Raw genomic sequence first — 24,753 nt, 5'->3', positions numbered from 1 at the left:
TATGACTAGCTAACATGTACTTACCAGAAATTAAGTAGTTATGCTAGATTTGGATATACAATTACAGAAGTTTTAAAAACACCTGTCTACACTAACGATAAACTGCTTCCAACGGAATAAATGCAATGTTGCCAAACTTTTCAGTTTTGCAGAATATTGCCTTATTTTAGACTTAAGCACTAAAACTTAATGTATTTAAAGAAAAAAGTCTTTTTGAAGAAAATAATTTAAAAAAAAAACATCTGTTGTCCCAAAGTTACAAGCCAAGTCAAAAAGTAACCCCGGTTTACGGTATTTAAATACAAATGGAAAAATCAGACCTCAATTACTTCGGAAATTAAATTCCTTATCGGTCAAGATCAATTTATAATTACCAAAAAAAATCCTCTTTTAAATTTAAGTATGACTCATTTAAATCAAAATTTTCATGTAAAAATCAGGCTGGAAAACGTAGAATATCCTTATCAATCTTATACAATCACTTCCCAAAAACCACTCAAAGATAACCAACTTTCATATAAATAAAGACCCTTAAAAACGATTAATTTCCAAATCAACTTAAGCAGCACCATGACGTACTTGAACGAGGTTATAAAGATCTTTATTTGGTCGACTATTCTCGCGTTGTCTTCCGGATTTCCCGCCCTAAACAACAACTTCCTGGGAAATTGCTCCAACGCCTCCTTCGATACCAGAGTCTACCAGGATCACATCGTTAAAACTGGATGGCCGTTAATTGTCCGGTCCGAAACAGTAAGTTCTGACTTCAAAAATCATTTTAATTAATTAAAAATCATTGAAAAACTGTTTCAGATTCATTATCGGGGAGACAACACGATTTTTTGCATGGAATTGTCGAATTTGATGGGGAACGAGACTGGGGGTACCGCCACGGTACTCGACGGGGGAGTTGGACATTCTTATGTTGATATCGACATTGAGTCTATTAGGGGTTATGGATTGGACTGGAATGTGACCATTTATGCCAATAAGACGATTAGCGATAGTCCCGCCGTGTTGCTCAGCGTGATCAATAATGTTGTTTATCCTTAATTTTTGTTGATAAAAGGTCTAATAAATTCGTAAAAATATGATTAAGTTATAAATAAAAACATACATTTTTAGACTATTAAAAGTATAGAGTATCTGTTTTGATCACCAAATGGTGTAGTATCTCACTGGCGTCTAGCCCCGGGTATGCAACTAATGATCCTTCTTTTTTGACATGCGCTTGGTGAAGTTAGTCATAAGTTAGTTAGGTTAGAATACTGTTCGGCAAGTTGTGTGTTGTTTTAAAGTGTCGTTTTTTCGTTAGTATTGTAAAACTTTATTAATTTTGGGTGAAATTATACAAGTAAATTAAATAAAACTAAAAGTTAAATGTAGTGAATAATATAAAATAAGAAATACCGGAAATACCTTTCAAGTTGGTGAAATTTTAAATTTTATGTTTATTTCTACTTTTATTTGTCTGTATAAATCCACCTTTTGTTAATTTATTTGCTATTATATGGAAGTGCATTTAAGGCAATAAAAAAATGGAGGGGCAACATACTTGTGCAGTGCAGCAAAAAATACAGTAACATTAGCAATCTAAGAAAGCATGTCATCAAGTTTCATCCTAATAATGATGATTATCTAGCTTCCCTGCAAATACGACAAAATAAACATTATAATTTTGCTTGTGACCAGTGTAAAAAACGTTTAATGCATTTAAGAAATTTAAAATTCCACATCAGAACACATAGAAACTCAAATAACACTTCAGCTCCAAATATTACACACCCCAATACCTCGACCACTACCAATGCAAATCAGTGTGCTTTGTGCAGTGACTTTTGTGCTGATAGGAAGACCGTTATAGAACATTATAGAGACTTTCATAACATTCCTATTGAACATAAAAAATTGACGTTTCAAAGTGAGGAAGAATTTATTACTTGGAAACTTTCCTTTGAAAATGACACAAACTGTAAATATGTGGTTAACTATCAGAAATGTTTTAAATCACATGTAGCTGCAAGTTTTAATTGCCATCGTTCAGGAAGATATGTTCCAGAAGGCAAAAATATTCGACACTTAAAGATACTAGGAAGTAGGAAAATAAATGCACTCTGCCCAGCAAGCATAAAAATAAAAAAGCTTAATAATGGCACTTGTGAAGTGACCATTATGGACAAACATGTGGGACATCAGAATGACATCGGTCACTTGAATTTGTCTAAAACAGAAAGAGAGAATTTAGCAGTAAAAATTTCTTCTAAAGTCCCATTTGAAGATATTTTAGACGAAATTAGAGATTCAATCACTGACTCAGAACTAAAACGTCTACATCTGCTCACAAAGAAAGATCTATATAACATAGAAGCCTGTTTCAATTTGTGCTCCTCATCAGTTAGACATAAAAACGACATCATAAGTGTAGAGTCCTGGATCAATGATATGCAAAGTAATGGAGATGCAGTTCTGTTTTATAAGCCCCAAGGTTCTGAAAGTGAAGAATGGCCAATGTTAAAAAATGAGGATTTTGTTTTGATTATCATGACTGCTGCACAATGTGAAATGCTTAAAATTTATGGGACCGATTGCATCTGTATAGATGGAACTCATGGGATGAATAACTATGACTTCGAACTTATAACTCTCCTTGTTGTTGATGATTTTCGTCAGGGATTTCCTTGCAGTTTTCTTGTGTCAAATAGGTCTGATAAACAAGTTTTAAAAATATTTTTTCACTTTGCAAAATCTCGCCTTGGTACTGCACTTTGCCCAAATGTCTTCATGTCAGATATGGCAGAAGCTTTCTTCAATGCATGGATTAAAATAATGTCTCCACCAAAATTCAGGTAAGCCAAAAAGTTATTATAATTGTGTCACTATTTAATAGTACCATTAATTTTAGATTATACTGTTCATGGCACGTTGACCAGGCGTGGCGTAAGAATTTATCAAAAATCAACACCAAAGAAAAGCATTGAAAAATCATAACATTATTAACATTGTTTTAATTTTTAGGCTTTTATTTATAAGAATTTAAGAGCTGTCTTAGAAGAAAGGGATGTCACAACTTTTAATATTTTAATTAACAAGTTATATACTATGTTACTTGAAGACCCTGATACAATGGAATTTTTCCAACTATTTTAATAAGTATTACATGTGCTGTGTAGAATGTTGGGCATACTGCCACCGACTTGGTGCGGGTTTAAATACCAACATGCACTTAGAACGTATGCAAAAGACATTAAAATATACTTATTTAAAAGGGAAGAAAGTCAAGCGATTGGACAAGGCAATCAACGCATAATGCGATTTGTAAGAGACAAATGCACTGCACAGGTTAATAGTTCTTAACAAGGGGAAGCTGTCCAGTAAGCTGCAAATAATTCGGTCCAGGCACAAACAAAGTTTCAAATTGAGGGAAGATTTAGTAGTCGAGTGTGAAAATGGATGGAACAGTGCCTCAGAAACAACAGCAGAATTATATGTTATCCAGAAGGTTCAACGAGATTGTAAATGCCAACTACTGTGCAATGAATGTAAAACTTGCATCCATCAGTTTTGCTGTTCTTGTCTTGACTCGTCAGTTAAATACAACATGTGCAAACATATTCATCTTTTGATCAGATATATTTCTCAATATGTAACTGACTCACTGGAGCATCCTCAAGATCTTGGTAAGTAATTTTGATGATTATTTTCCATGAATATTTAATATAATATTTTATGCGACATAAACATGATTTTTTTTGTATAGCATTATGCTTCATATCCTTAAATGACGACAATTAGGAAAAAAATAGGTATACATTTTAAATAAAAAAACATGGGTAATAGTCTTTAAATGTGTGTGGCTTAATATTAATAGTGAAAGTAATGTTTGTATTATTTTAATTGGGTTTCTATTGGAATAGGTAGTTGGGATATACCTATTATTATTTTGACTAGGGGCTCAGTTTTTTAGCTATAAATGCAAGAATAAATTTAGTTTGACCTTGTTTTAATGTATCAGTAAATAAAGATGTCGGCGAGAGTAATCTAATCATAGTGGAAGAGACAATGGAATAGGAACTGCATACATTAGAAGCAAAAGCGCATTTAACGGAACTGTCAACAAGCACAAAGTTAAAAACTACATCCTTTGAATTCAAAAAACGAAGGGTAGCAAGTTTATTGGAAGAACTACAACACGTTGTTTCTTTTACTACATCAGATGAAAATGAAGAGCTTGATGCTATAGAAAAAGCACTAGTTCCAATCAAGCACACGTTAAGAGCCCTGAAAAACAGCAAATGCATTCCAAGAGCTAAAAACAAAAAAACCACAGGAACCACACAACAAAAATATCAAGAAGCAACGATTTTTCTCAACACGAAAAAAGCCTAAGCCCGAAAATAGAAAAGTGAGACTTGAGACAGCTTCAAATGAAACAGCACTACACTTAATTTCTCTTTAATAAAGCAGGTAAGATTTTTTTAAATAAAAATCTGTAATATTTTTTCTTATACTGGTGTTTTCCAATATTAGAGATATTAAAAAAAAATCCTTTACAAAAGTATTCTATAAACTCGAGTGTAGACACTCTAAAATTGGCGAAAAACACTATACCAAACAAAAATTGTTTTTTGCTTAATGCATTGAAATTTAATTTATTTGCAGATTTTCTTGTCAAGGACATGAAGAGGGCCAATCTTGATGCCCAACTTTTTTTTTATTGTTTTTTTTTATCAATAAATGAGATATTTTCAACTTTGTTCTATTTATTTATTATTATTTTTTAATTAAATTTTTTTTATTATTTTTAAAAATAAGAATAACTAAGAAAAACAAATAATTTTAACGTAAAAACATAAAAAAATGACTGTCCACCGTCCGTCAACAATAAAATTAGCATCAGGATCAATAGTTGCATACCCGGGGCTAGACGCCAGTTAGTATCTCTGCTGCTGGGAGCAGCAAGGGTTAATTGTGGACTGTATTTTTTTTATAGTTGAATTAAACAAACAAGTCCATCGTGAACCGCTTCTTTATTTAAGAATGCACTTAATGTGTAAAGAAAGTGGAGGGCTTATTTGACGGCGTTAGTTAGTAGTTGATAACAATGTGACTGTTTTTCTGTCAAAAACGATTCAGGTGTTTTAATTAACGTAAACCTTAACAGTATCATTACGTGGTAGTAAAAAGCGTCACCCCAGGTTCAATTCCCAACAGGAACAGAATTTTTTGTTCGTTTAAAAAAAAACAATAAAATTCCAAGCAAAACAAATGAGTGCAATCTAGTACTATATGGTGATTATGTTTCTAGGACGTTTGATATTCCAAGTCCACAATGGGAATGTGATTAATCATTATTAAACAACGAAGAGAGAGAGAAATGTATCGCATCTCCACTGTAAACACGCTATTCATTAACCTTGAATACTGTGGTTGCCGGGTCGTACCTACTTAAAAATATTAATTTTAGTTTGTATCGCGGGTTTGCAGTGTAAACATGGCCGATATTGTCGAGATCAAGTATACAAAGGTACTATCATTATTTATAATTTAAACAAATAATAATATATTTATTTTTAGAACTTGTTTATGTAGTAATAGGGTTTTGTTTCAGTTTTATTATCATTTTCTTTGTTTGTATTCTAAGGAATTTGATAGGTTATAGGTACATGGTTTGGTCCAACCTTAGACGAGATAAAAAGAGTAATATATGATGTTATACACTGTCCATCCGGGCTAGCTTTTACTGCTCTTGCCGGTCTTTTAAATAGATCCTTTGTCGAGATTAAGCGCCTTCTTTTTATAATTCTGGGTCGCATCTAGGTGCTTGGACTTGTGACTCACTCAAAATAGGAACCAACTACCGACTGGTCGGGTTAAAAAAAAACGCGACGCGATGTGAGAGCCCACCACCTCCCCCGGCGTTTTTACCTGGTCGGTTAAAAGCATCCGGGCCTCTCTGGCAGACGTTCCTTCGGGTTTCCGGGCCAGAGGCCTAATAAACCCTCCAGACATCTCGACGTGAGACTACAGAACCAGCTCGGTGCCCCGCCCGGCGTGGGGGGACGTCACCTTCGCTCTACACCCCGCTGTACACATTAAGCGGGGCTTGTGTCCTTTCATCCTGAAAAGGAAGAAGAACTATTTCTCATTAGCGTATGTTGCTTACTGTCGTTCTGTGTTGTTGTCCTTCGAAGTTCTCTGTCGCGTCAGGTCCGGGGGGACCGGTTGGTCCTGGAGGGCTGTGTAGTCCTGTAGGCCTAGTGGTGCCTGTCGGCCTGGGGATGTCCTCTTCGGGATAGGTTCCTCAGCCTAGAGGGATTTAGGCCTTCGATGGTTGCCTAATTTTCGTACTGGCGGGACGGGATCGTAGTCCAGGAGTTCCTCTAGTAGCGGGTGTCGTGCTGCCTTCACGAAGTCTCTTTGTGCCTTGTCCTTCGGGTGGTGTCCACTGGAGGTCTCTGAAAATGATAGTGTTACGCACATACCAGGGTACACTCGCTGCCGTCCTCAGTAGCCTGTTCGTTCTCGAATCGTTCCATCCTGAGCAGGTATGACTTAGCTGCGTATCCCCAGGCTAGGGATGCGTAGGAGAGCTGGCTTTGGGTGATGGCCTTTATGACAGTGAGCTTGGTGCTCAGGCTCATGTTAGTTTTGCCGCACATGATGAAAGAAAGAAAGAAAGAAAATGTGCTATATTACGTAAGAATAATCTTGTGTACAAGCATCCTACAAGCTAAAAAAACAAAATACAAATACAATTTCAAAAATTGACAAAACAATGAACAAAATTAAACACAAGAAGACAAAACTTTTTGAGCATACTTAAATTAAAGATAACTAAATAAAACAATCAATTACTAAATAAAAGTAAACTTGTTGACAAAACTAGAGAAGAAAAAAGGAAAAAAAGAAAACTTTTCAACATGTCCAAGGTTAAAACCTATCATTAAAAAAGTCATCCAGGTTATAATATGCCATAGCCAATAAAAGCGACTTTAATTCTCTTTTAAATTTCTTAACATCCGATATATGTCTAACACACGGAGGAACATGATTGTAAATTTTTTTACTTATGTAAATTAATGAGTTTTTGGTAAGAGAAGACGTAGGAATAGGTAGGGGAACATCATTTACACGACGAGTCAAATGGCCAGTGTCAGAGGGTAGTTTGGGAATTTTGTAAATAAGAGCAGCTGTTTCTAAGATAAAGAGTGAAAAAAGAGTTAGGATTTTTTCAGAAATGAAGAGGGGTTTGCAAGAATCTCTTAACTTAGCAGAACACAGGTATCTAACTGCTTTTTTTTGAATAACAAAGATAATGTTAAGTAGCCCCTTATTGGTTAAACCCCAAAAAGGCAAGCCATACCGAATATGAGATTCAATACGTGAAAAGTACACTGAACGTGCAACCACCCCTCCCAGCTCTTGTTTTTTTATTCTTACTGTGAAACATCCAGAAGATAATTTCCCAGCTAAATGTAAAATATGATCTTCAAACCGAAGGCGACCATCAATGGTAATTTCTAGGAACTTGCAGCACTCTTTATTCTGCAAGAGGGAATTTTCGTCAAACATCAGACCCTGAACATCGCACTTAAACCCCATAATAGACGTCTTTCTTACATTAAACACGAGCCTGTTGGAAGCACACCACCCTGATAAAATCTGAAGGTCTCCAAGGATACAAGTCTTAATATAGTCAGAATTTTTATGGCTTCATAGTATGGTGGTATCATCAGCAAACTGAACCACCTTGCCCTGCAGTTTCAATGAACTCAAGTCATCCACATACAGTAAAAATAATAGTGGTCCCAACACTGAAGCCTGGGGAACGCCGCATTTTAGGAATCTAGAAGCTGACAAACGCCCAGACACTGAAACCTTCTGAGTACGATTTGATAGATAGGACTCCAGCCATCGCAACGCTAGGCCCCTAAAACCATATTTATCGAGCTTAGATAACAGTATTCCATGATCCACACAGTCAAATGCTTTGGATAGATCACAAAACACTGCCGCCGATGACTGTCCAGAATTCAAGGACACATAGACGCTCTCCAAAAAGCTAAAAACAGCATCATGAGTCCCTTTACCTTTAATGGGACGGAAATTACAAGGCTGATCCAAATCTCCACCCTTATGAAGAGGGATGGAAGTAAAGAATTGTTTATGACAGAAACTAAAGCATTTAAGGCTGAATCAGGCAAAAAGAGTAACAACCTCGAAGATATCCCATCAGCTCCAGATGATTTATGGTTTTTTAGGCGTTTGATTTCATTTTTTACTTCGGTAAGATCGACAGGATGAAAGAAAAATGAATGCTCAACCGACACTTGTTGAAGATAGTGTAAGGGATCAATGTTACTACGAATGCCCTTGAGCAAGATATTAGGTATCTCACAATAATAGTCGTTTAAAATGTCAGGTCTTAACTCCGGTTCAGATACTTTTCTATGGCAATGTCTAAAATCATTAATAATCGACCAACACTCTCTTTGCCTATTTGATGACATATTTAAGCGATCCCTATAATAATTAGATTTTGCTGCTTTAATTGTCTTTCTGTACAGACTACGGTATTTCTGATGATATACAAGGATATTTTCATTTGTGGTATATTTGCACAATTTAGTCAAAAAACGGAGGTTTTTAGCTGAAATTCTAAGGCCTCTTAAGGTAGAGCTGGGCCATTGCTTGCCTAGCCTTGTTCAGCGTCTCTGAGGTGTGCATCCTCCAGGACAGCCCTCTTTGTAGAGTTACGCCAAGGTACCGCGCTGAAGGACTCCACCGTACGTCTTCCTGCTCGATGGGGCGGGCGCCTCCTTTTGATGAAGAAGACGCCTTGAGTCTTCGTGGCGTTGATCTAGATCTTCCAGGTGATGCCCCAATCCACGATCCTATCCATGGCCTCCTGCAGTAGCCCACGGATGGTTTCACCAGCGATGGCAGTGTCGTCAGCATAGATCGCCAGTGCTGTCCGCGGGGTCCTGGGGATGTCATAGGTGGAAATGGAGTATAGGAGAGGCCCCAGGACTGAGCCCTGGGGAACTCCCGCCTCCAACTCGTAGATCGGAAATTGGTCGTCACCGACCTTCACACGGAAAGATCTGGAAATAAGGTGACTTCGCATTAATTTACAGACCTTTGTGGAAAATCCCGCTTGGATCATCTTGTAGATGAGGCAATCCTGCCACATCCGATCGAATGCCCGAGACACATCCAGGAATATAGTTCCCGTGGACTGCCGTCGGTTGAATCCCCTGGCGATCGTTTCCATCAGTCGCAGGACTTGGAGTTCCGAGGAGTGTCCTCGACGGAATCCAAACTGCTGGTCGGGTTAGGGTTTGGTTGCTTGTATTTATGAGGTCTGGGTGAGATTTTTCTCCGCCGTTTGTTCTTGAGGCGTCTCTGGTAGAAGTAATATATAAAATATAAGTAATCCTCTTTTTATCTCGTCTAAAGGTCCAACAGTTTTCGAGATATAAACAGTTAAAAAGCGCCTATATGTTGGTAACTTTTTTATTGAAGTACGGCATGTATATGTCTTTGAATAAAGAAAACAACAACATTGTTTTCTTTATTTAAAGGTATAATATGTGCGTCAAATTTCTTTGAATTTCAAGCAGAATCTGAATATCTAAAAACGTATCGAATGTCCCATTTTAAATGAGTTGAATTCGACATAAATATCAGTAAAATGAAATGACGTTTTTTTAACGGATTTTTCAGTTATCATAACTTAAAAATCCTTTTTTTCTTGACTATTATAATAAATTGTTTTTCAGTTATTCATCAATAACGCCTTCGTCGATTCCGTGTCAAAAAAAACGTTCCCCACGATCTACCCGGCCACGGGCGAGAAAATCGCCGATGTAGCAGAGGCTCAAAAAGTGAAATTTTCAAATTTTTCAAAATTTAAAAAAAAAAAAGGAAATTGTATATTATTTTAGGAAGATGTAGACGTGGCAGTATCAGCGGCCAAAAAGGCGTTCGCCAGGGGCTCCCGGTGGCGCACCATGGACGCCTCCGAAAGGGCCAAACTAATTAACAAGGTCATTTATAGGTTAATTAATAGAAAATTCAATTCAGTTGTTTTTTTTTTTAATGACAGTTTGCAGACCTTATCGACAGAGACAGAGAATACTTGGCCAAACTGGAAACGTACAACTCGGGAAAACCTATCGAGTCCGTCAAGTTCGAACTGAAGATTTGCGCCAACGTTTTGAGATTTTATGCGGGATCTTGTGATAAGATCCATGGAAGCACCTTACCAGTTGGTAATAGGAAAATTACTCAGTAAAAATTTTTTCTAAAAGCATTTTTTTTGTTCTCCCTTCTATCAGACGGTCCAGGTTTTGGCATGACGAAGAAAGAACCGGTGGGGGTCGTGGCTCAAATAATCCCCTGGAACTACCCGGTGATGATGGCCGTATGGAAACTGGGCCCGGCCCTGGCCACCGGCTGCACCACCATACTGAAACCGGCAGAACAAACCCCTTTGACCGCTTTAGGTAACTTCTCTGGCCACGCCCTAGGCGTTTTTTTTAGAATTTGACTATTTAAACTCCTTACAAATAACACAATAGTTAACTAGTCGTTATTTACTAACTATATATAATTAATGAAAACGCGCTTAAATCAGAAGTAAGTAATCACTCTGACAGCGTACAAATACAAAGCATCCAAAAAGTGGCGGATAAATTTTGTCGATTATTGGGTTTAGCGTTTTTTTACATGGTAATTAAAAATACAGGGTGACTTAAAAAAAACATATGACGCCACAATATGTTCTTTAAATGGAAATCATCATTTTTTAATGCAGAATCACAAAGAAGGATATGGTACAAAATGAATAGTGGTTACATAAGCAATTTTGAACGAAAAATGATGAAAACAACTCGACAATAACCAAGGCGATTTAAAAAATATTTTGTCAATGACATCTGTGGTAAGATTTCTAATTTCCTGACGTATTTGTTCTTTTAAATCTTCTAAACTTGCCGGTTTAGTGACTTAAAGTTACTCCATATAAAGTAATCGAGGTGAGTTAAATCTGGCGATCTGGGTGGCCATTCAATGAATCCTCGTCTACCTATTCAACGATTTGGAAAAACTTCATTCAGATAATTGCGAACGGGTAGGTAAAGCACCACACATTGATTTTTTAAGGGTGTTGTGAATGACATTTTATGAACCAATGAAGGTTTGTTGCTTCGTCAGAAGCTATTATCCGTTTTACAAAATTATTGTTAAATCATTACATTTTATTGCTTGCAAAGTTCATTTCGGCGATCAAAATCATCTTCCGAAGAAGTATAAATATTTTATAAAGGTGAAACTTTACTCTTTTCAATACTTTATGCACAGTATAGATCGCGACAAGTTAACATTAGAAAGCGTGGGTTTGGGATGATTTTGACAGACACAAAACGATGATACTACTGTTTCTTGTTCATAAAATATGATAAAATTAATCACATAGAACTTAAAAAGCTTCCCAATGAAAATTATGGTTTATTTTTCAAATTTTAGGCATTGCCTAGAGTAAAAAGGGAATTTTTTTAGTCAGAAATCCAGGCAGTTGGCTCAATTGCCTGGAATAATAAATCCACTTAATCACATGGAATTTCAAAAGTCTACGCCTGAAATTCTTAATGAAGACGATGGATCATTTTTTAAATTCCAGGCATTTATGGCATTAATTCATTGCCTAGAAGAGAAGGATAATTTTTGTCGAAATTCCAGGCAGTTGAGCCCTGATTCAATTGCCCGAAATAATAAATAAATCCGCTTGAACATATCGAATTTAAAAACTCTATAATGTCTTAATTGCCTGAAATTCTTCAATTCGAATTATGAGGATCCTATAGCGCTTTAGCGGAAAGAGAACTGAATTGTTGAAACCTCGAGAAGAGTAAGCTTTAGCTGGGCAGCATTTGGTTCATTAAGATTTATACTAAAATCTTAGGCCCCTCTATAAATTTTAAAAGTTTTTGACGCATGCATATTGAAGAACTCCTTATGCGTTCTTTTAACGTACTTCATTTTTATGTAAATTAAATATCTTATAATTTTTATAGATTTTCTAAGAAGTTTCGTAAACACAAAACCGTTTGACATTTGCTTATTTACCTGTCCAAATTTCTTCTGCTTCTCAAAACTCTCCGAATATCCTCAGCACTGTGTAAAGTGACTCTTACTGATCTAAAACCATTTTTGTTTCTCTTGCCTATACGACTGACACTTTTCACCTGGGTCTCAGTACCTACTAAATTTAAAATAAGAGAATTAACAGCATTCTGGTCTTCTTGTACGCCTTTTTCAGGAAAATTAAAAATCATTATATTGCATGATCTTTTCTATCGTTCTGCCATTTCATTTAGAACATCACTACAAGGCTGAGACTGTTGAGAAATTCCAGGTTGGATAGTTGATTGATTTCCTTTACCATCCTTGAGAAAATTAAGATCTGTTTTGATATGATCAAGGGCCAAGTCAAAGTTATGCTTTTTAATGTATTTGTTACGAATATTTCTTAAATTTCAAATGAAAATATGCACTAAATGTCTATACTTACGCCTCAATTCGTTGCAATAAAGTTTAAAATGTTCGTACAATTAAATGTTAACACGTTTTTAAGGTTGGGCTAACGTTCAAATCTCTTTCAAAAGTTTTTTTTTTTTTTTAATTAACCATTTGCACAATGACAGAACTAAAACTGTTGATTCATTTTTATCAGTTTACTTTAAATATTATATGAAAAACGACTTTGGGGGTTTTACTATGAAAGTTTTAATATAGTGTTGGCCGCCCTGACGCAAGAGGCGGGATTCCCCGATGGTGTGGTCAACATTTTGCCCGGTTACGGTGGCATCACCGGGCAGGCCCTCTGCTTGCACCCGGACGTGAGGAAAGTCGCATTCACCGGTTCCACTGACGTAAAATAATCTTCAATTCATATAAAGTTCATACCATCAGTTATGCTTGCATGTTGCAGATCGGCCATAAGATTCTGGAATACTCGGCCGCCTCTAATTTGAAGAGGGTGTCCTTGGAGTTGGGAGGAAAAAGTCCCTTGATCATATTTGATGATGCCGATAGTTAGTATGGCATGTTGAGAAATAGCGGGGGAATAGTAAAAGTGTTTTTGTTTTCCAGTTGATGAAGCAGTGGAAATCGCCCATAACGCCATCTTCGAAAACCACGGGCAGAATTGTTGTGCCGGTTCCAGGACCTTCGTCCAGTCCTCCATTTATGAGGTTTTCGTCCAGAAGGCGGTGGAAAAGGCGAAATCTCGTAGGGTGGGTGACCCTTTTCACAGTGATATTCAACAGGGGCCTCAGGTGAGAACCTCAATGTCTTGACTAGTGCAAGGGAGTTTTAACGAGAACAAAACCACAAATTGGTCGGAACAAAGGGTGGATAAAACGATGTTCAAATGCCTAAAAAATGGCCAGAAATTTCATTTTTACTACATGAAAGTACTGAAGAACCACATTAATTACTTAAAAAGTGGAAAAAACAAGCTCAACTGTCTGAACGAAGAGAACAACTTCTACTATTTGAATGAAGTGAAAAACGACTTCAATTATGATTTTAACAGCCTCGATAAAGAGGAAAACAGAAACCTTAACAACTAAATGCTTGGCAAAAGTATCTTATTTTACAAAGTTGCTTTTTGTATTTCTGTCAGGTAGTTATAAAGCCACCGTTTTCGATAATTTTTAGGTAAATAAACTCGTTTTTAATCTTGTAAGGCCTTGAGAATGGTTAAACTAATTTGACTTCTTGGAAAAATGTATTTTTAAGGCAAATTAAGAAACAATTTCAACTGCTTGAATAAATTAAAAAATCAACTGCCCCATAAGAAGAAAACTACATTGACGTGAAAACCAAATCCTGAACTGTCAGGAATTAGTGACGAATTCTTTTGACGCGTTTAAAAAATATTTATTTTGATATATTAAGTGCCTGGAACGAATTAAAACAAGACTTTACCTACCAGAAAATGTTGAAAATCTGCAACCAAAAACACAATGTTTCAATTCCTTGTCTACCATCATCGACTTGGTTTGCCCCCACATGTCATATAAACCAGTCAAAAAGAAAAAAAAAACAATTTTCTCTCATTAATTTAAGATCGATCAACGCAGCGTCGACAAAATCCTGAAGATCATCGACTCGAGCAAGAAACAGGGGGCGAAAGTGGAAACCGGCGGCACCACCGTCGGCTCCAAGGGGTTCTTCTTCGCACCCACCGTCATTTCGAACGTCACCGATGACATGGATTGTGCCATAAAAGAGGTAATGGATCCTAATTAACGTTATTTATAAAATCAGTTTAATAATTTAAAAAAAAAAATTGTAGATATTTGGACCAGTTCAGAGCATTTTGAAGTTTAACACGATCGAGGAGGTTATCGAGCGAGCCAACGATACGGAATACGGTTTGGCAGGTGGAGTTGTCACCAAGAACATCGATAATGCCTTAATTGTTGCTAATGCATTGGAAGCTGGTTCTGTATGGTAAGTATCCAACCTGTAGGTAGTACTGTAATAACCTCCTAGTTGAACAGTTCCGTTCAATTTTTTGTCTTTTTTCCAGGCAATCCAGATAGTTTTTTTGTTCTTTTTTTCCACAAAGTTGAACTTCAGGAAATCGGTTTCTTGTCTTGTCCCAGGTAGTTGCAATTCATTTCCTGACATTTTTTAAACAGTTGATTTTATTTGATGCAAAAGTTGAAGTCATTGTTATCGTCATCCACATAGATTCGAAGATTTTTTTTTCTAGTATTAACATCCGGGAAAACAATTATTTGGAATACGTGAAATTTAAAAAGTATTTTTTCCAGACAGATGGGCCCTATAACACAAACACTACAATTATTGTGACAAGTTTACAAGTTACAATTAATTTACCGTACCTACAAGTCGTGATGAATTCAGTAACACATCAGAAACAACTACAATTGTAATTTTTTTACAATTGTACGCTACCGGGTCAGGACCACAAACAGCCATGCAATTAATTGATTGAATTGTTTACCATGGCGATCTACAAAGGCTGGCTCGTCTATAGTCGGGGCATCTATATTTATCAGTGTTCCATCGACAGCACCACATACTTCGGGAAAACCGGCGATGCCATGAAATCTTTGAATAATGTGGCCATGACACGATTTCGTTTCATCATTTACCGTATTAACAGTGTCATGTACGCATCGGCACCCAGTCATTTTTGAAACTCCATCATGCATATCGCAAACGCCATGATACTGACCTCCATTTCCTAGCCAATGTAGAGCAATTAATATCTTCTGCTGTGGAGTCAATCCATACCACCGAATTGTATTATTATTTAGCGCGGCTCCAATATCCCGAACAAGACTTTGCCATTGCTGGAACCTTTCCTTGAACTCGCCATCGCTAAGAACATTAAAGTCTGTTCTTATGTTGAATCGGTATTCCCTGTGGGGGGCGCACCTTCATTGTCACTTGACCACATACCGAGAACGAACACTAATGTTCACAGTGAGAAAGTTGATATTAAAATACTGCGTTTACCGAATTTACCCACTGATATAAATGGGTAGAACATTATTTACAATTGTGGGAAATACTTTAACACAAATATACAAGTGCTGAAGTTGTCTTACAGAATACGTCTACATATGTAAAAAATCTTCCGTAATTACTAGAGCCGCACAGGTTGTTCTGTTACGGAAAAATTACAAGTGTAGAAATATTTTTACAATTGTATAACTTGTAGTGGTTGTGTTACAGGGCTCTGATGTCATTTACATTACAAGTTCCTTTTTGTATTTTTGCGGAAAATGTGTGTATGAAAAGTTGTGTCCTTCGTCCAGGCAGTCGATGTAGATATTCACTACTTCCGCAGTTAGTTCAAATAAAAATATCAAAATCGAATCAAATTTCGTTGAAATAATTTTTTAGGCAATTGAATCTTTTATTTGCAGGCAGTTGAGAGTATTTTTCATTTCAATTGACCCTAATTTTAGTTTTTTTTCAGATAAGTAGTTAAATAATTTTTTTATACCTTCCAAGCAGTTCCTTTCACACTTTCACCTACTACTAATAAAAAGTATTAAGTCGGATCTTTAACTGCCTACATCTTGGAAATTTGTTTGTTTGATTTAAACATGACATGCAACAAATTGCTTGGAATTTCATGCATCAGAACCCGTATATTTAATTTTCTACTGGATATGCAATATAAAATAAGGAAGTTAGCATCTACTTCTGGTACAACCGGAAGTGCAATAATCTGGACACTTATTTAGATAGAAAGAGCTTCCTGAAGACCCTCTTTTGTTGTAATAAAAAAAATATATGTATAATACCAAATGTGTCAGCATAGACCACTTAAGCACATCATAAAACACCCTGTATATCTTGTGAGCCAACAAATTTGTTAGAATTTCACGTAGAATCAAAAAATTTAATAATATATAAAGTGTTTCACTTTTTTTCGACAGTTGCGATTCAACTTCTTGTGGAAATTTAAAACTACAATTAGAATAAAACTGAGGCTTTTTGATTACTTACTAACCATTACAATTGTACAATTAAAACTGGACTAAATGTTAATTTTTAGGGTTAATTGCTACGATTATATTACTGCCCAAACCTCATTCGGAGGCTACAAAAAGTCCGGTTTTGGAAAAGATTTGTAAGTGTTCCTTTAATGTAAATCAACTTGAGGTGTTAATTTTGAAATAACGTTTCAGGGGCCTGGACTCCCTGGACGACTACTTGAACACCAAGACCATCACCATCCGTTTACCAGAAAAACCTTGAGATTCTTAAGGGCCAAATGAAGGACAAACATGTTTTATTGATATACTTTATTAGACTAACAATAATAAGAAATACAATTAACAAAAATAATATATAAGAATCACTATTTTATTTAAATAAAGACAATTTGGATCATAGTAACTTCCCTTCGTGCCATCAAACATTAAATTCTACTACAGAAACAAAAAAAAAACCGTAACTTTACACTTTACACTCTGTAATCTTTACACAACCATAAGAACTATACGTAACGAGGGGTTTTACCAACTAAAACTTGTCAATAATACTAAAGTTACCTAATCATGTTTTTCTTTATGTTTGCGGCAAATAGGTTATGTAGCCCTGTTCTTGTAGAACGTACAGTCGTTTTTCCACCGCGTCTTTATCTGAAACAGATGAGAAATAGTATCCCTCTTTATGGTACTAGAGGATATGGCAACGTTGATTTAATTTAAATTTTAGCCTACTACTTTGAAAAATGGCGAAACAGACATGACATGACATGACAGGTTTGTGTAAAAACTAATGTCAATTGTTGATTTTTCTTCTTCTTCCACGTATTTGAAAAGTCAGGAAAAGGGGATTAATTTTAATAAAAAAGTTGTAGTTAAAAATTAACTTTTAGAGGTGCTTCTAGTACTTGTTCATATTTTCTAAGCAACTGATATTCTAAATTGTTTCTATGCAGTTGAAATATTAATTTTTTTAACCAAAATCACAATTTATTTACACATAAATGCATAAATCCATGGGTGTTATATCAGGCGATCTTGCGGACCAATTTATAGGTATTTAGATTATGGTTCATCAGGTTGAATACAAACAATCATTAGTCGAGTTATTTAAATAAGTCTTATTCTAGAGAGCGGGGCTACTTCACACAAACTTGTATTCAAACGATTCTTGTGCATCTGTTATATAATCGCGAGGCAGTCCTAATTTGTCATATAATTTTTTCTATTATTATTGTGTTGTAACTATAACTCTGTATTTGGAGGACAAATAAAAAAAATTGAATTTGAATATTAAGTTTCAGTAATATTAAATTAAGTGAATCTTCGTTTTCGCTTTAAGTATCACTGTCTCTGTAGAAGTTTTTTAAAACTGTTTTTGTTTGGGTGATATACATCACACATAGAAATTCTATTTGCTGTTGCCAAATTTTTCAACAGCGTTGCCAATAACAAATAAACCCTTACATTTAGTGAGCAGAATCCGGTCCTGCTCGTTGTGCACCTGCTGCGAAAGGCTGTGCAGTAAAATCTGAGCGGTCTGGTACCGCTGGAAGCACTCGTCCGGGTTCCCGAAGAGCTCGTCCAGTGCGGCCGACTGACACTTGAAAAAACGTATCAATTAATTGAAGAATCTTTCAAGAACACACTCTATCATGTGTAATACTTACCATGTGGATCGCGTGATCGTAAATGATCTTATCGGCGGTGATTTCGGTGGTGCCGATTTTACTCAACAGTCCGGAACTGTTCAATTGTTTGCACTCCATCAGGGTCGTGCGGAATTTCGTGTTCAGATTCGACACCACTGGGAAAATAACGACGGAAATTCATTTAATTATCATCGAATCATTTAGAGATTAATGTGTTAAAGTCCAATTCAGAGATCTATTAGAATCTTTGATGTGTCGCAGATGCCGCACTAACTAGTCCGTGCGCCTATGTCGTATTTATTGTCGCATGATATACATGTTTAAATGGTAAGATTTTATATAGTTTATCTATGAAATCATTTTAAATATACGTAAAACCGCATGTTTTATACTATTTTTTATTTTTCTTTCGAAAATGTCCATTTTTAGAAAGAAAATAATATCAAAAAATTGACCGCGGACTAAAATCCAAGCATCTTACAAAATATTTTAAACACTTCCAGCACTCACAGACTTGTCACCTCTTTTTAGCCAGTCTATTAAACAAAGATAAAACATCTGCGTTCTGGCGATTCTTACTTTAGGCTGTGCAAGTGATTGTGTATCTCTCTCTATCCCACTGATTTTGAGAATTACGGGGCCGTACCCAAATAAATTTATGGGCTATTTTTGTATTACTTTTGACGTATTTTTTAAAAAAATCTTTAAGGGGTCTATCATCTTTAATAGTTGGGAGGGAGGTCAGGTGAGGTCATTATTATTTGATGGGTTTTGCTGGTTTTCCTTTTTCCCCTTTTATGAAATTGGTGAATTTAGAATTTGGCCTGTATTCGTCCAAATTTTTTGCAGTTTTTACTGTGAGGAAGTGTGTTTTTTTATTTGTGTTTGTGGATTTGTTTTAGTATTATAACTTCTTTCACCATTCTCTGGGAAAAACCCTTTTTTGCTATAGTAAGAAAAACACTGTTTTTATTAAGAAAATAAGTCTAAAATTTTGTTTCTTACAGCTCACTTCCCTCTGTTGTCGCAGTTGAGGATCAAATTTCGTGTTTGTCTAGGAATTTTTTTGACGAAGAAATTTACAACAAAAGTCACATTTTTTTCTTACTTAATAATAACCACAGTAATTTTTTCAAGAAGGAAAATGTCAAAATTTTGCAATTATTGATTTATGGATTATTCTGAAGATTTTTTTAGTCTTTTTTTAAAGAAATGACTAAAATCCACTAGCTAAAAGCCCAGACATTGAAATTTCATCCCAGGAATGCCTGTGCGAAAAAAAACATTTGTCCCTTATTGGCACCCCAATATTTTAAAATCAACATTTTTTTTCAATTATTGATTTATGGCCATCTCTTTTCTGAAGAAATGATTGGAATTTATTCATTAAATGTCAAGACAATTGAATTTCTCATTCCACGAGTGCCTGTAAAAAATAAAATAATTTGTCCCTTATTGACACAATAATATCTTGAGTTCTAGTAGTCAAGATTTTGAAATTATTGATTTATGGACTACTCTGAAGGTTTTTTAGTCTTTTCTAAAGAAACGCTTGAAATTCATTTACTAAAAGTCAAAAAATTGGATTTTTTGTTCCAGGAGTGCCTGTAAGAAAAAAAATAATTTGTCTCTTATTGGCCCGCCAATATCTTGAATTCTAGTAGTAAAAATTTCGTTATTATTGATTTATTGACTACTTTGAAGACTTTCCTAGTCTTTTCTATAAAAATAACTAAAATTTAATAACTAAAAGTCGGAAGAAAATGGACATTTTATTCCAGAAGGAAAAAATTTGTCTCTTATTGGCATCTTACTTATACCTTGAGTTCTAACAGTCAAAATTTTCCCGTTATTGATTTATGAACTACTTTAAAGGTTTTTTTTATTCTTTTTTGAAGAAATGACTAGAATCCATTTATTAAGAGCCAAGAAAATTGCATTTTTATTCAAGGGGTGGCTGTAAAAGACAAAATAATTTGTTTCTGGTTAGTACCCTAATATCTTAGGGTTCTATTGATTTAATTTTGAAATGAATGAGTTATGACTACTCTGAAGGCTTTTTTAGTTTTTGTTAAAGAACTTACTAAAATCCATTTCATAAAAGTCAAGTAATTAGAATTTTTATTTTAGGAGTGCCTGTAAAAATATAATAATTTGTCAACATTTATATGAGATAAAAGTATACTTATCTCATTCCTTTATGAGCTAGATAGAGATAAACTTATGTGTCAAAAAGATATTGATACATTTTAATATTCAAACGTTTTTTCATAAATAACATTTAAATAATAGAGTGTTTATGGGTAAAAAAAATTGAATGGGTCAACTGATCAAAAATTAGTAAGTCCCTATCACGAATTTCGTTCCAATCTTATCTTTTGGCTCATCTCATTGACAACATGCAGCAATATATGCCCTTCAGCGAGACAATAAAGACTGCCTCTTCCTTCATTATCTGGAAAAAAGTCCCTTTTTTGCTATAGAAAGAAAACCATATCTTTATTAATTAAACAAGTTTAAAGTTTTGTTTTTTTCAGCTTACTACCCCTGTTTGTCCTTAAGCGACACAATAAAGAATATAATTATAATGTAATGCTTTAGTATCCATGTGCAACTTTTCACGCTTGAGTGCCTGTGACTCAGGTCAGACGTCTAACAAAATAGTACGTGGGCGCATGTAGTCAAAATTTACGAATCAAATGTATAAATTCTTAAAAAAATGCTTAAAACATTTATTTATTTAATAAAGTGATTAAATATCGCTTAGAATATTACTTTATGACTCTTTCCACATAAAATTTTGCGGTTTAAAGATGCATTTCATGTGACAATACAAGCAACACCGGCACACGGACTATTCGCGGCACATCACAGATTCTAATAGATCTCTGAACTGAACTATTACTTCTTACTTTTGTACCATACTTATCATATATCATACTTCACCCACGGTGCTTTCTTTCGTATTTTACTTACTTAAGTATCATATTGTCAGAAAATACAGAAATATAAAAAAAATTATTTAAAATTTAAAAAATATTTGAATTTGTATCTGAAATTTGAAAGAAATTATTTATATCTTCTAGGAATTTAAGGCCGTTTTCCAGTCTATTCCAGGATTTGAAAGAAAATTTTTCTAATTTTTTTCGTGTTGCTTCCTAAGGAACTAAATATATTATTATATATTTAGTTTATAGAACGAATTAATTACTAATAGGATCATTTTTTAAGTTCTGATACTCTATATACCTTAAATTCTTCCAATTAATCTCTTTTATCTCAGTTTGTCGTATACGCTTTTATACACGCACAAAAGCGAAACGTTATTTCGATCAGTCATTTACGTCAACGATCTTGACATTCCGCCATGTGTCTCTTTATGATTTTTATTTATATATTATTGGACATTTTTGGTCATAACTTGAAAACTACTTAAGATATTCTCATAGTTTTTTTACATTATTATAGTGGGATTCCTGAGGATGGATTTGAGGGTAAAAACGTCCCTCTTCTGGGTTATAAATTAAGGTTGCCAAAGCTGTTTGGGTTGGGGCAGTTTTTACAAAGTAATTAGGGCAGTTTTTTCAATGTAATTTAATCAGCTGATTCTTGATCTTGTTTGTGTTTAATAGTGGATCATTTATTGGGGGAATATTCCTTAAAAAAATGCCTTAATTACTGGTCTGGATAGGGATAGCAGTCAGTATTGTAGTAGTAATAGCATTTTTGTGTCCATATTAGGCAATTCTTGGCAATTCAGCAGGTTAGTCGATATAGCATAGTACCTACTATAAATGGTTTTTATGGCATACAGCTTTCCCTCCTTTGTACCTCCCCCTTCTCCTCAAAACACCACCAAATCTGTATAATTCTTTTATAATTTCCTTCTATCCTTCTCTGTCCTATAGGTTAGTTGTTCGTCTCAATGTAATCCTCAATTAGTCAGTATTCAATGGCTCCGAGATCTTACCTTAGGTCTTTTTCCATCAATTATTTCCTCTTTTATTAATTTTTCCATTGTACATGTCCTTCTAGTGTAGTAAGGTATATCTCTGTTGTATTTGTCTCGACAGCCTATCGAAAGCCTTTGCAAAATCCGTGTATACACTATCCAATAATATAGTGTCTATTATTGGTTGCTTTGTATGTAATTGTAACCTTTTAGGGAAAACTCATGTTATTTTTCAGTTGGTACCTCAATTCTTTGAGGAGATTTAGAGAATAGAACCTCTTTCCTTAAGATCTCCGGTATAGGCTCTCTTTCTTTTTACGAATTTTTTTTATTGCATCTGATGCCTTTTGAGATTCTAAACAATTTTTTTCTATACTCAATAGTTTTCCAGGAAAAAAATTAAATTATGGACATTTACCATGGATTTTTTTGGAAAATTAAGTGTAACTTTTTCCAGGCACTTTTTTCAAAAAAGTTTTATTAGACTTTTTTGAAGTGTTTCAGGTGATTTATCGATTTGCCAGAAAAAATTTCAATTTTTGGAAAAAAAAAATTTTCTCAATTTTTCATCCAAAAATTTTCCATTTTTCAAAAATTCTCCATAACTAATTTATTTTGAGATTTAGGACTAAATGTTATTCTACATGATTTGTTCTATATTTGAATAGGAATCCGATACTGAAAGAAAAATTTTGATATTCCCAATATTTCCTCGAAAATGAGGAAAAACTGTTTAGCGGCCAATTTTCTGGAAAACTATTGAATTTAAAAATTATTTTTTTATTGCATGTGACACGCATTGCAAACAACTTTTGTTTCAACAATTTTTTTCTACAATCAATAGTTTTATATATATGTAACTATTTATATAACTAAACTATAATCCTACTACTTTTAAAATGACCTTTTACGAGTCCATGGATTTTTCTTGTAGGTACCAAGTATTAAAATTAATGCCAGTTTTATACCTGGAAATTGAAGCAATTCTGAGTTGATTCCAGGCTTTAAATGTTATTTTTTAAGTCATTCAAGTTTTTTTAGGGTTTTTTTTACATATTTTAAGCCTCCGACCCATTTTCTAGATTTGGTCCAGATTTTTGCAATTTGTGAATTTCTGATTTTATTCCAGCAATTTTATCAAATTCTGATATTCCTGGATTTTTGTGAAAATTTTTCTTTTAATTTTTTTCCAAATTTTTCAAATAATTAGTCAACGTTATCCTATATGACATTTGGAATTTTAATCTCTTTGGGATCCTCTTTTAGGCATTCAAGTGATTTTTTCAATTTATTCCAGGCATTACCTTTTGGGTTATCCTTTGCTGCGTCTCTGAACTTTAAAACAATAATTTCCTGTATATTTCAGGCTTTTTTAGATCAATTCCAGGTTTCCGATTTATCTTTTTACGTACTATTTATTATTTTGGTATTCATAGTGAATTTAATTCAAGTCCTGGCGGTACATTTCTGGATTCTCAAACTACTTTCAATACATATTCCACGCAATTGACGTCATTTTAAGATACTTCAAAGAAACTACAATTTTTACCATTTTTTACGGCCGTACTGGGCCTCAACTGTCCGCTAGTCAACTGTCTCGTGGCCAACGCCAACCCGCTACTAAGCAACTGTAACGCCCGCACCAACAACACCAGCTGCTCGGTGCGTCGCTCCACGTCGGTGGTGGGGGGCGGGGCCGCCCCCGAGCCGCCCCTCACCATGGCGCTTATGGGGGCCGCCCTTTGCGCCGCCAGTTCCACGATGCAAGTGCTCAACGCGAGCACGAAGTTGATCTTCGCCAACGTTTCGTTGTGTTCCTTCTGTTGTGTTTGACCGGAAAAAATCATTGAAAATAGTGAAATTAATTGTGAGTTAGAGAGAGAGAGATTTACCTCCAATAAGGTTTCTTCCGGTAGTTCTGACGCGAATCCAATGGGTTGAGCGTCGCAGTTGCTCACCACCGTCTCCGTATGATCGAAGAAATGATGGTAGTTGCCCATTTCCGAGATTTCCGGTAGGGTGACCGCTCTGGTGCAGAAAGGGATCATCGGGGAACGCCCTAAATACCATTAAAATGTCCAGGAATCAATAAAATAAGTCTTTAAGAATGTCCCTTACCTAAATTGTTGTTATCGCTCAAATTAGGGCTGCTCAATATGGGAACCCTAGCCAGTGGGCCGCTTATCACGGGAGGAGAGGTACCTGAAACCCACCACCCAATTAGTCCCAATATTTATTTAAAGGATTACAAAATAATTTTAAACTTAGATTACAGATTTGCTATCAATAAATGGGCGAAAGTATGTAAGTTTACAAAATAATTTTTTTTGGTAATTATGGCTCTTAACTAAAACTTAAAATAAATCAAAGACTAATCGTGAATGTATTGGCATATTTTACATGATATCCACAAGATTTAACCTTTTTTTTCTTATTATTCAATTTAAAAAATATTAGTCGATCATAAAATGAATCTCTACAAGTTCAGGCTCTGTAACCACAAGACAAGGGTAGAATTCTGTGAAAACGTAATTTTTAAATAAACGTAATTATTCACATTGATGAACACGCTGACTTTCTACGAATTTTCCAGGGAGGTAAT

At 35.0% G+C, this 24,753-nt stretch overlaps 3 protein-coding genes across 6 annotated transcripts in view; 2 read left to right on the top strand and 1 right to left on the bottom strand.

Moving 5' to 3' along the window:
• Nucleotides 1-506: 506 nt before the first annotated feature.
• Nucleotides 507-3,545, top strand: LOC126746956 (uncharacterized). 2 transcript variants are annotated; one of them, XM_050455378.1, is made up of 3 exons: nucleotides 507-753; nucleotides 814-2,846; nucleotides 2,903-3,545. In XM_050455378.1, the coding sequence occupies exons 2-3, from the start codon at nucleotides 1,708-1,710 to the stop codon at nucleotides 2,976-2,978; spliced, it is 1,215 nt and encodes a 404-aa protein (XP_050311335.1). In that variant the 5' UTR covers nucleotides 507-753; nucleotides 814-1,707; the 3' UTR covers nucleotides 2,979-3,545. The 2 variants fall into 2 exon arrangements, with proteins under 2 accessions (XP_050311335.1, XP_050311336.1); XM_050455379.1 differs by lacking the exon at nucleotides 2,903-3,545 and having other exon boundaries at nucleotides 539-753; nucleotides 814-1,135.
• Nucleotides 3,546-5,366: 1,821 nt separating this feature from the next.
• Nucleotides 5,367-16,952, top strand: LOC126746954 (aldehyde dehydrogenase X, mitochondrial). Its single transcript, XM_050455376.1, has 12 exons — nucleotides 5,367-5,524; nucleotides 9,783-9,887; nucleotides 9,948-10,049; nucleotides 10,109-10,274; nucleotides 10,341-10,508; nucleotides 12,799-12,935; nucleotides 12,995-13,097; nucleotides 13,156-13,340; nucleotides 14,137-14,301; nucleotides 14,366-14,523; nucleotides 16,613-16,687; nucleotides 16,746-16,952. The coding sequence occupies exons 1-12, from the start codon at nucleotides 5,492-5,494 to the stop codon at nucleotides 16,813-16,815; spliced, it is 1,467 nt and encodes a 488-aa protein (XP_050311333.1). The 5' UTR covers nucleotides 5,367-5,491; the 3' UTR covers nucleotides 16,816-16,952.
• LOC126746951 (serine/threonine-protein kinase ULK2) overlaps nucleotides 16,908-24,753 on the bottom strand; it is a 55,016-nt gene continuing 47,170 nt past the window's right edge. For all 3 annotated transcript variants that reach the window (XM_050455373.1, XM_050455371.1, XM_050455372.1), the window contains 6 exons: nucleotides 24,270-24,353; nucleotides 24,044-24,210; nucleotides 23,701-23,971; nucleotides 18,218-18,354; nucleotides 18,015-18,150; nucleotides 16,908-17,201 (listed from right to left, as the gene is read on the bottom strand). In XM_050455373.1, coding sequence (XP_050311330.1) covers nucleotides 17,128-17,201; nucleotides 18,015-18,150; nucleotides 18,218-18,354; nucleotides 23,701-23,971; nucleotides 24,044-24,210; nucleotides 24,270-24,353 — 869 coding nt within the window. In that variant the 3' untranslated portion in view covers nucleotides 16,908-17,127. The remainder of the gene's footprint in view (nucleotides 17,202-18,014; nucleotides 18,151-18,217; nucleotides 18,355-23,700; nucleotides 23,972-24,043; nucleotides 24,211-24,269; nucleotides 24,354-24,753) is intronic.

This window comes from Anthonomus grandis, chromosome 18 (assembly GCF_022605725.1).
Source record: "Anthonomus grandis grandis chromosome 18, icAntGran1.3, whole genome shotgun sequence".
NCBI classification, from domain to species: domain Eukaryota; kingdom Metazoa; phylum Arthropoda; class Insecta; order Coleoptera; family Curculionidae; genus Anthonomus; species Anthonomus grandis.
Note: the sequence above shows the minus strand (reverse complement) of the source record. Positions and strands in the feature narration are given on the sequence as shown.

What these genes read in the sequence shown, in the direction of transcription:
- LOC126746956 (XM_050455378.1), top strand. Translation starts at nt 1,708, where the DNA reads ATGCATTTAAGAAATTTAAAATTCCACATCAGAACACATAGAAACTCA. An exon ending in ATGTCTCCACCAAAATTCAG is followed by an intron (nt 2,847 to 2,902) that starts GTAAGCCAAAAA and finishes CATTAATTTTAG; the next exon opens with ATTATACTGTTCATGGCACG.
- LOC126746954 (XM_050455376.1), top strand. Translation starts at nt 5,492, where the DNA reads ATGGCCGATATTGTCGAGATCAAGTATACAAAG. An exon ending in TGGAAGCACCTTACCAGTTG is followed by an intron (nt 10,275 to 10,340) that starts GTAATAGGAAAA and finishes CCCTTCTATCAG; the next exon opens with ACGGTCCAGGTTTTGGCATG. An exon ending in TTGGAAGCTGGTTCTGTATG is followed by an intron (nt 14,524 to 16,612) that starts GTAAGTATCCAA and finishes GTTAATTTTTAG; the next exon opens with GGTTAATTGCTACGATTATA.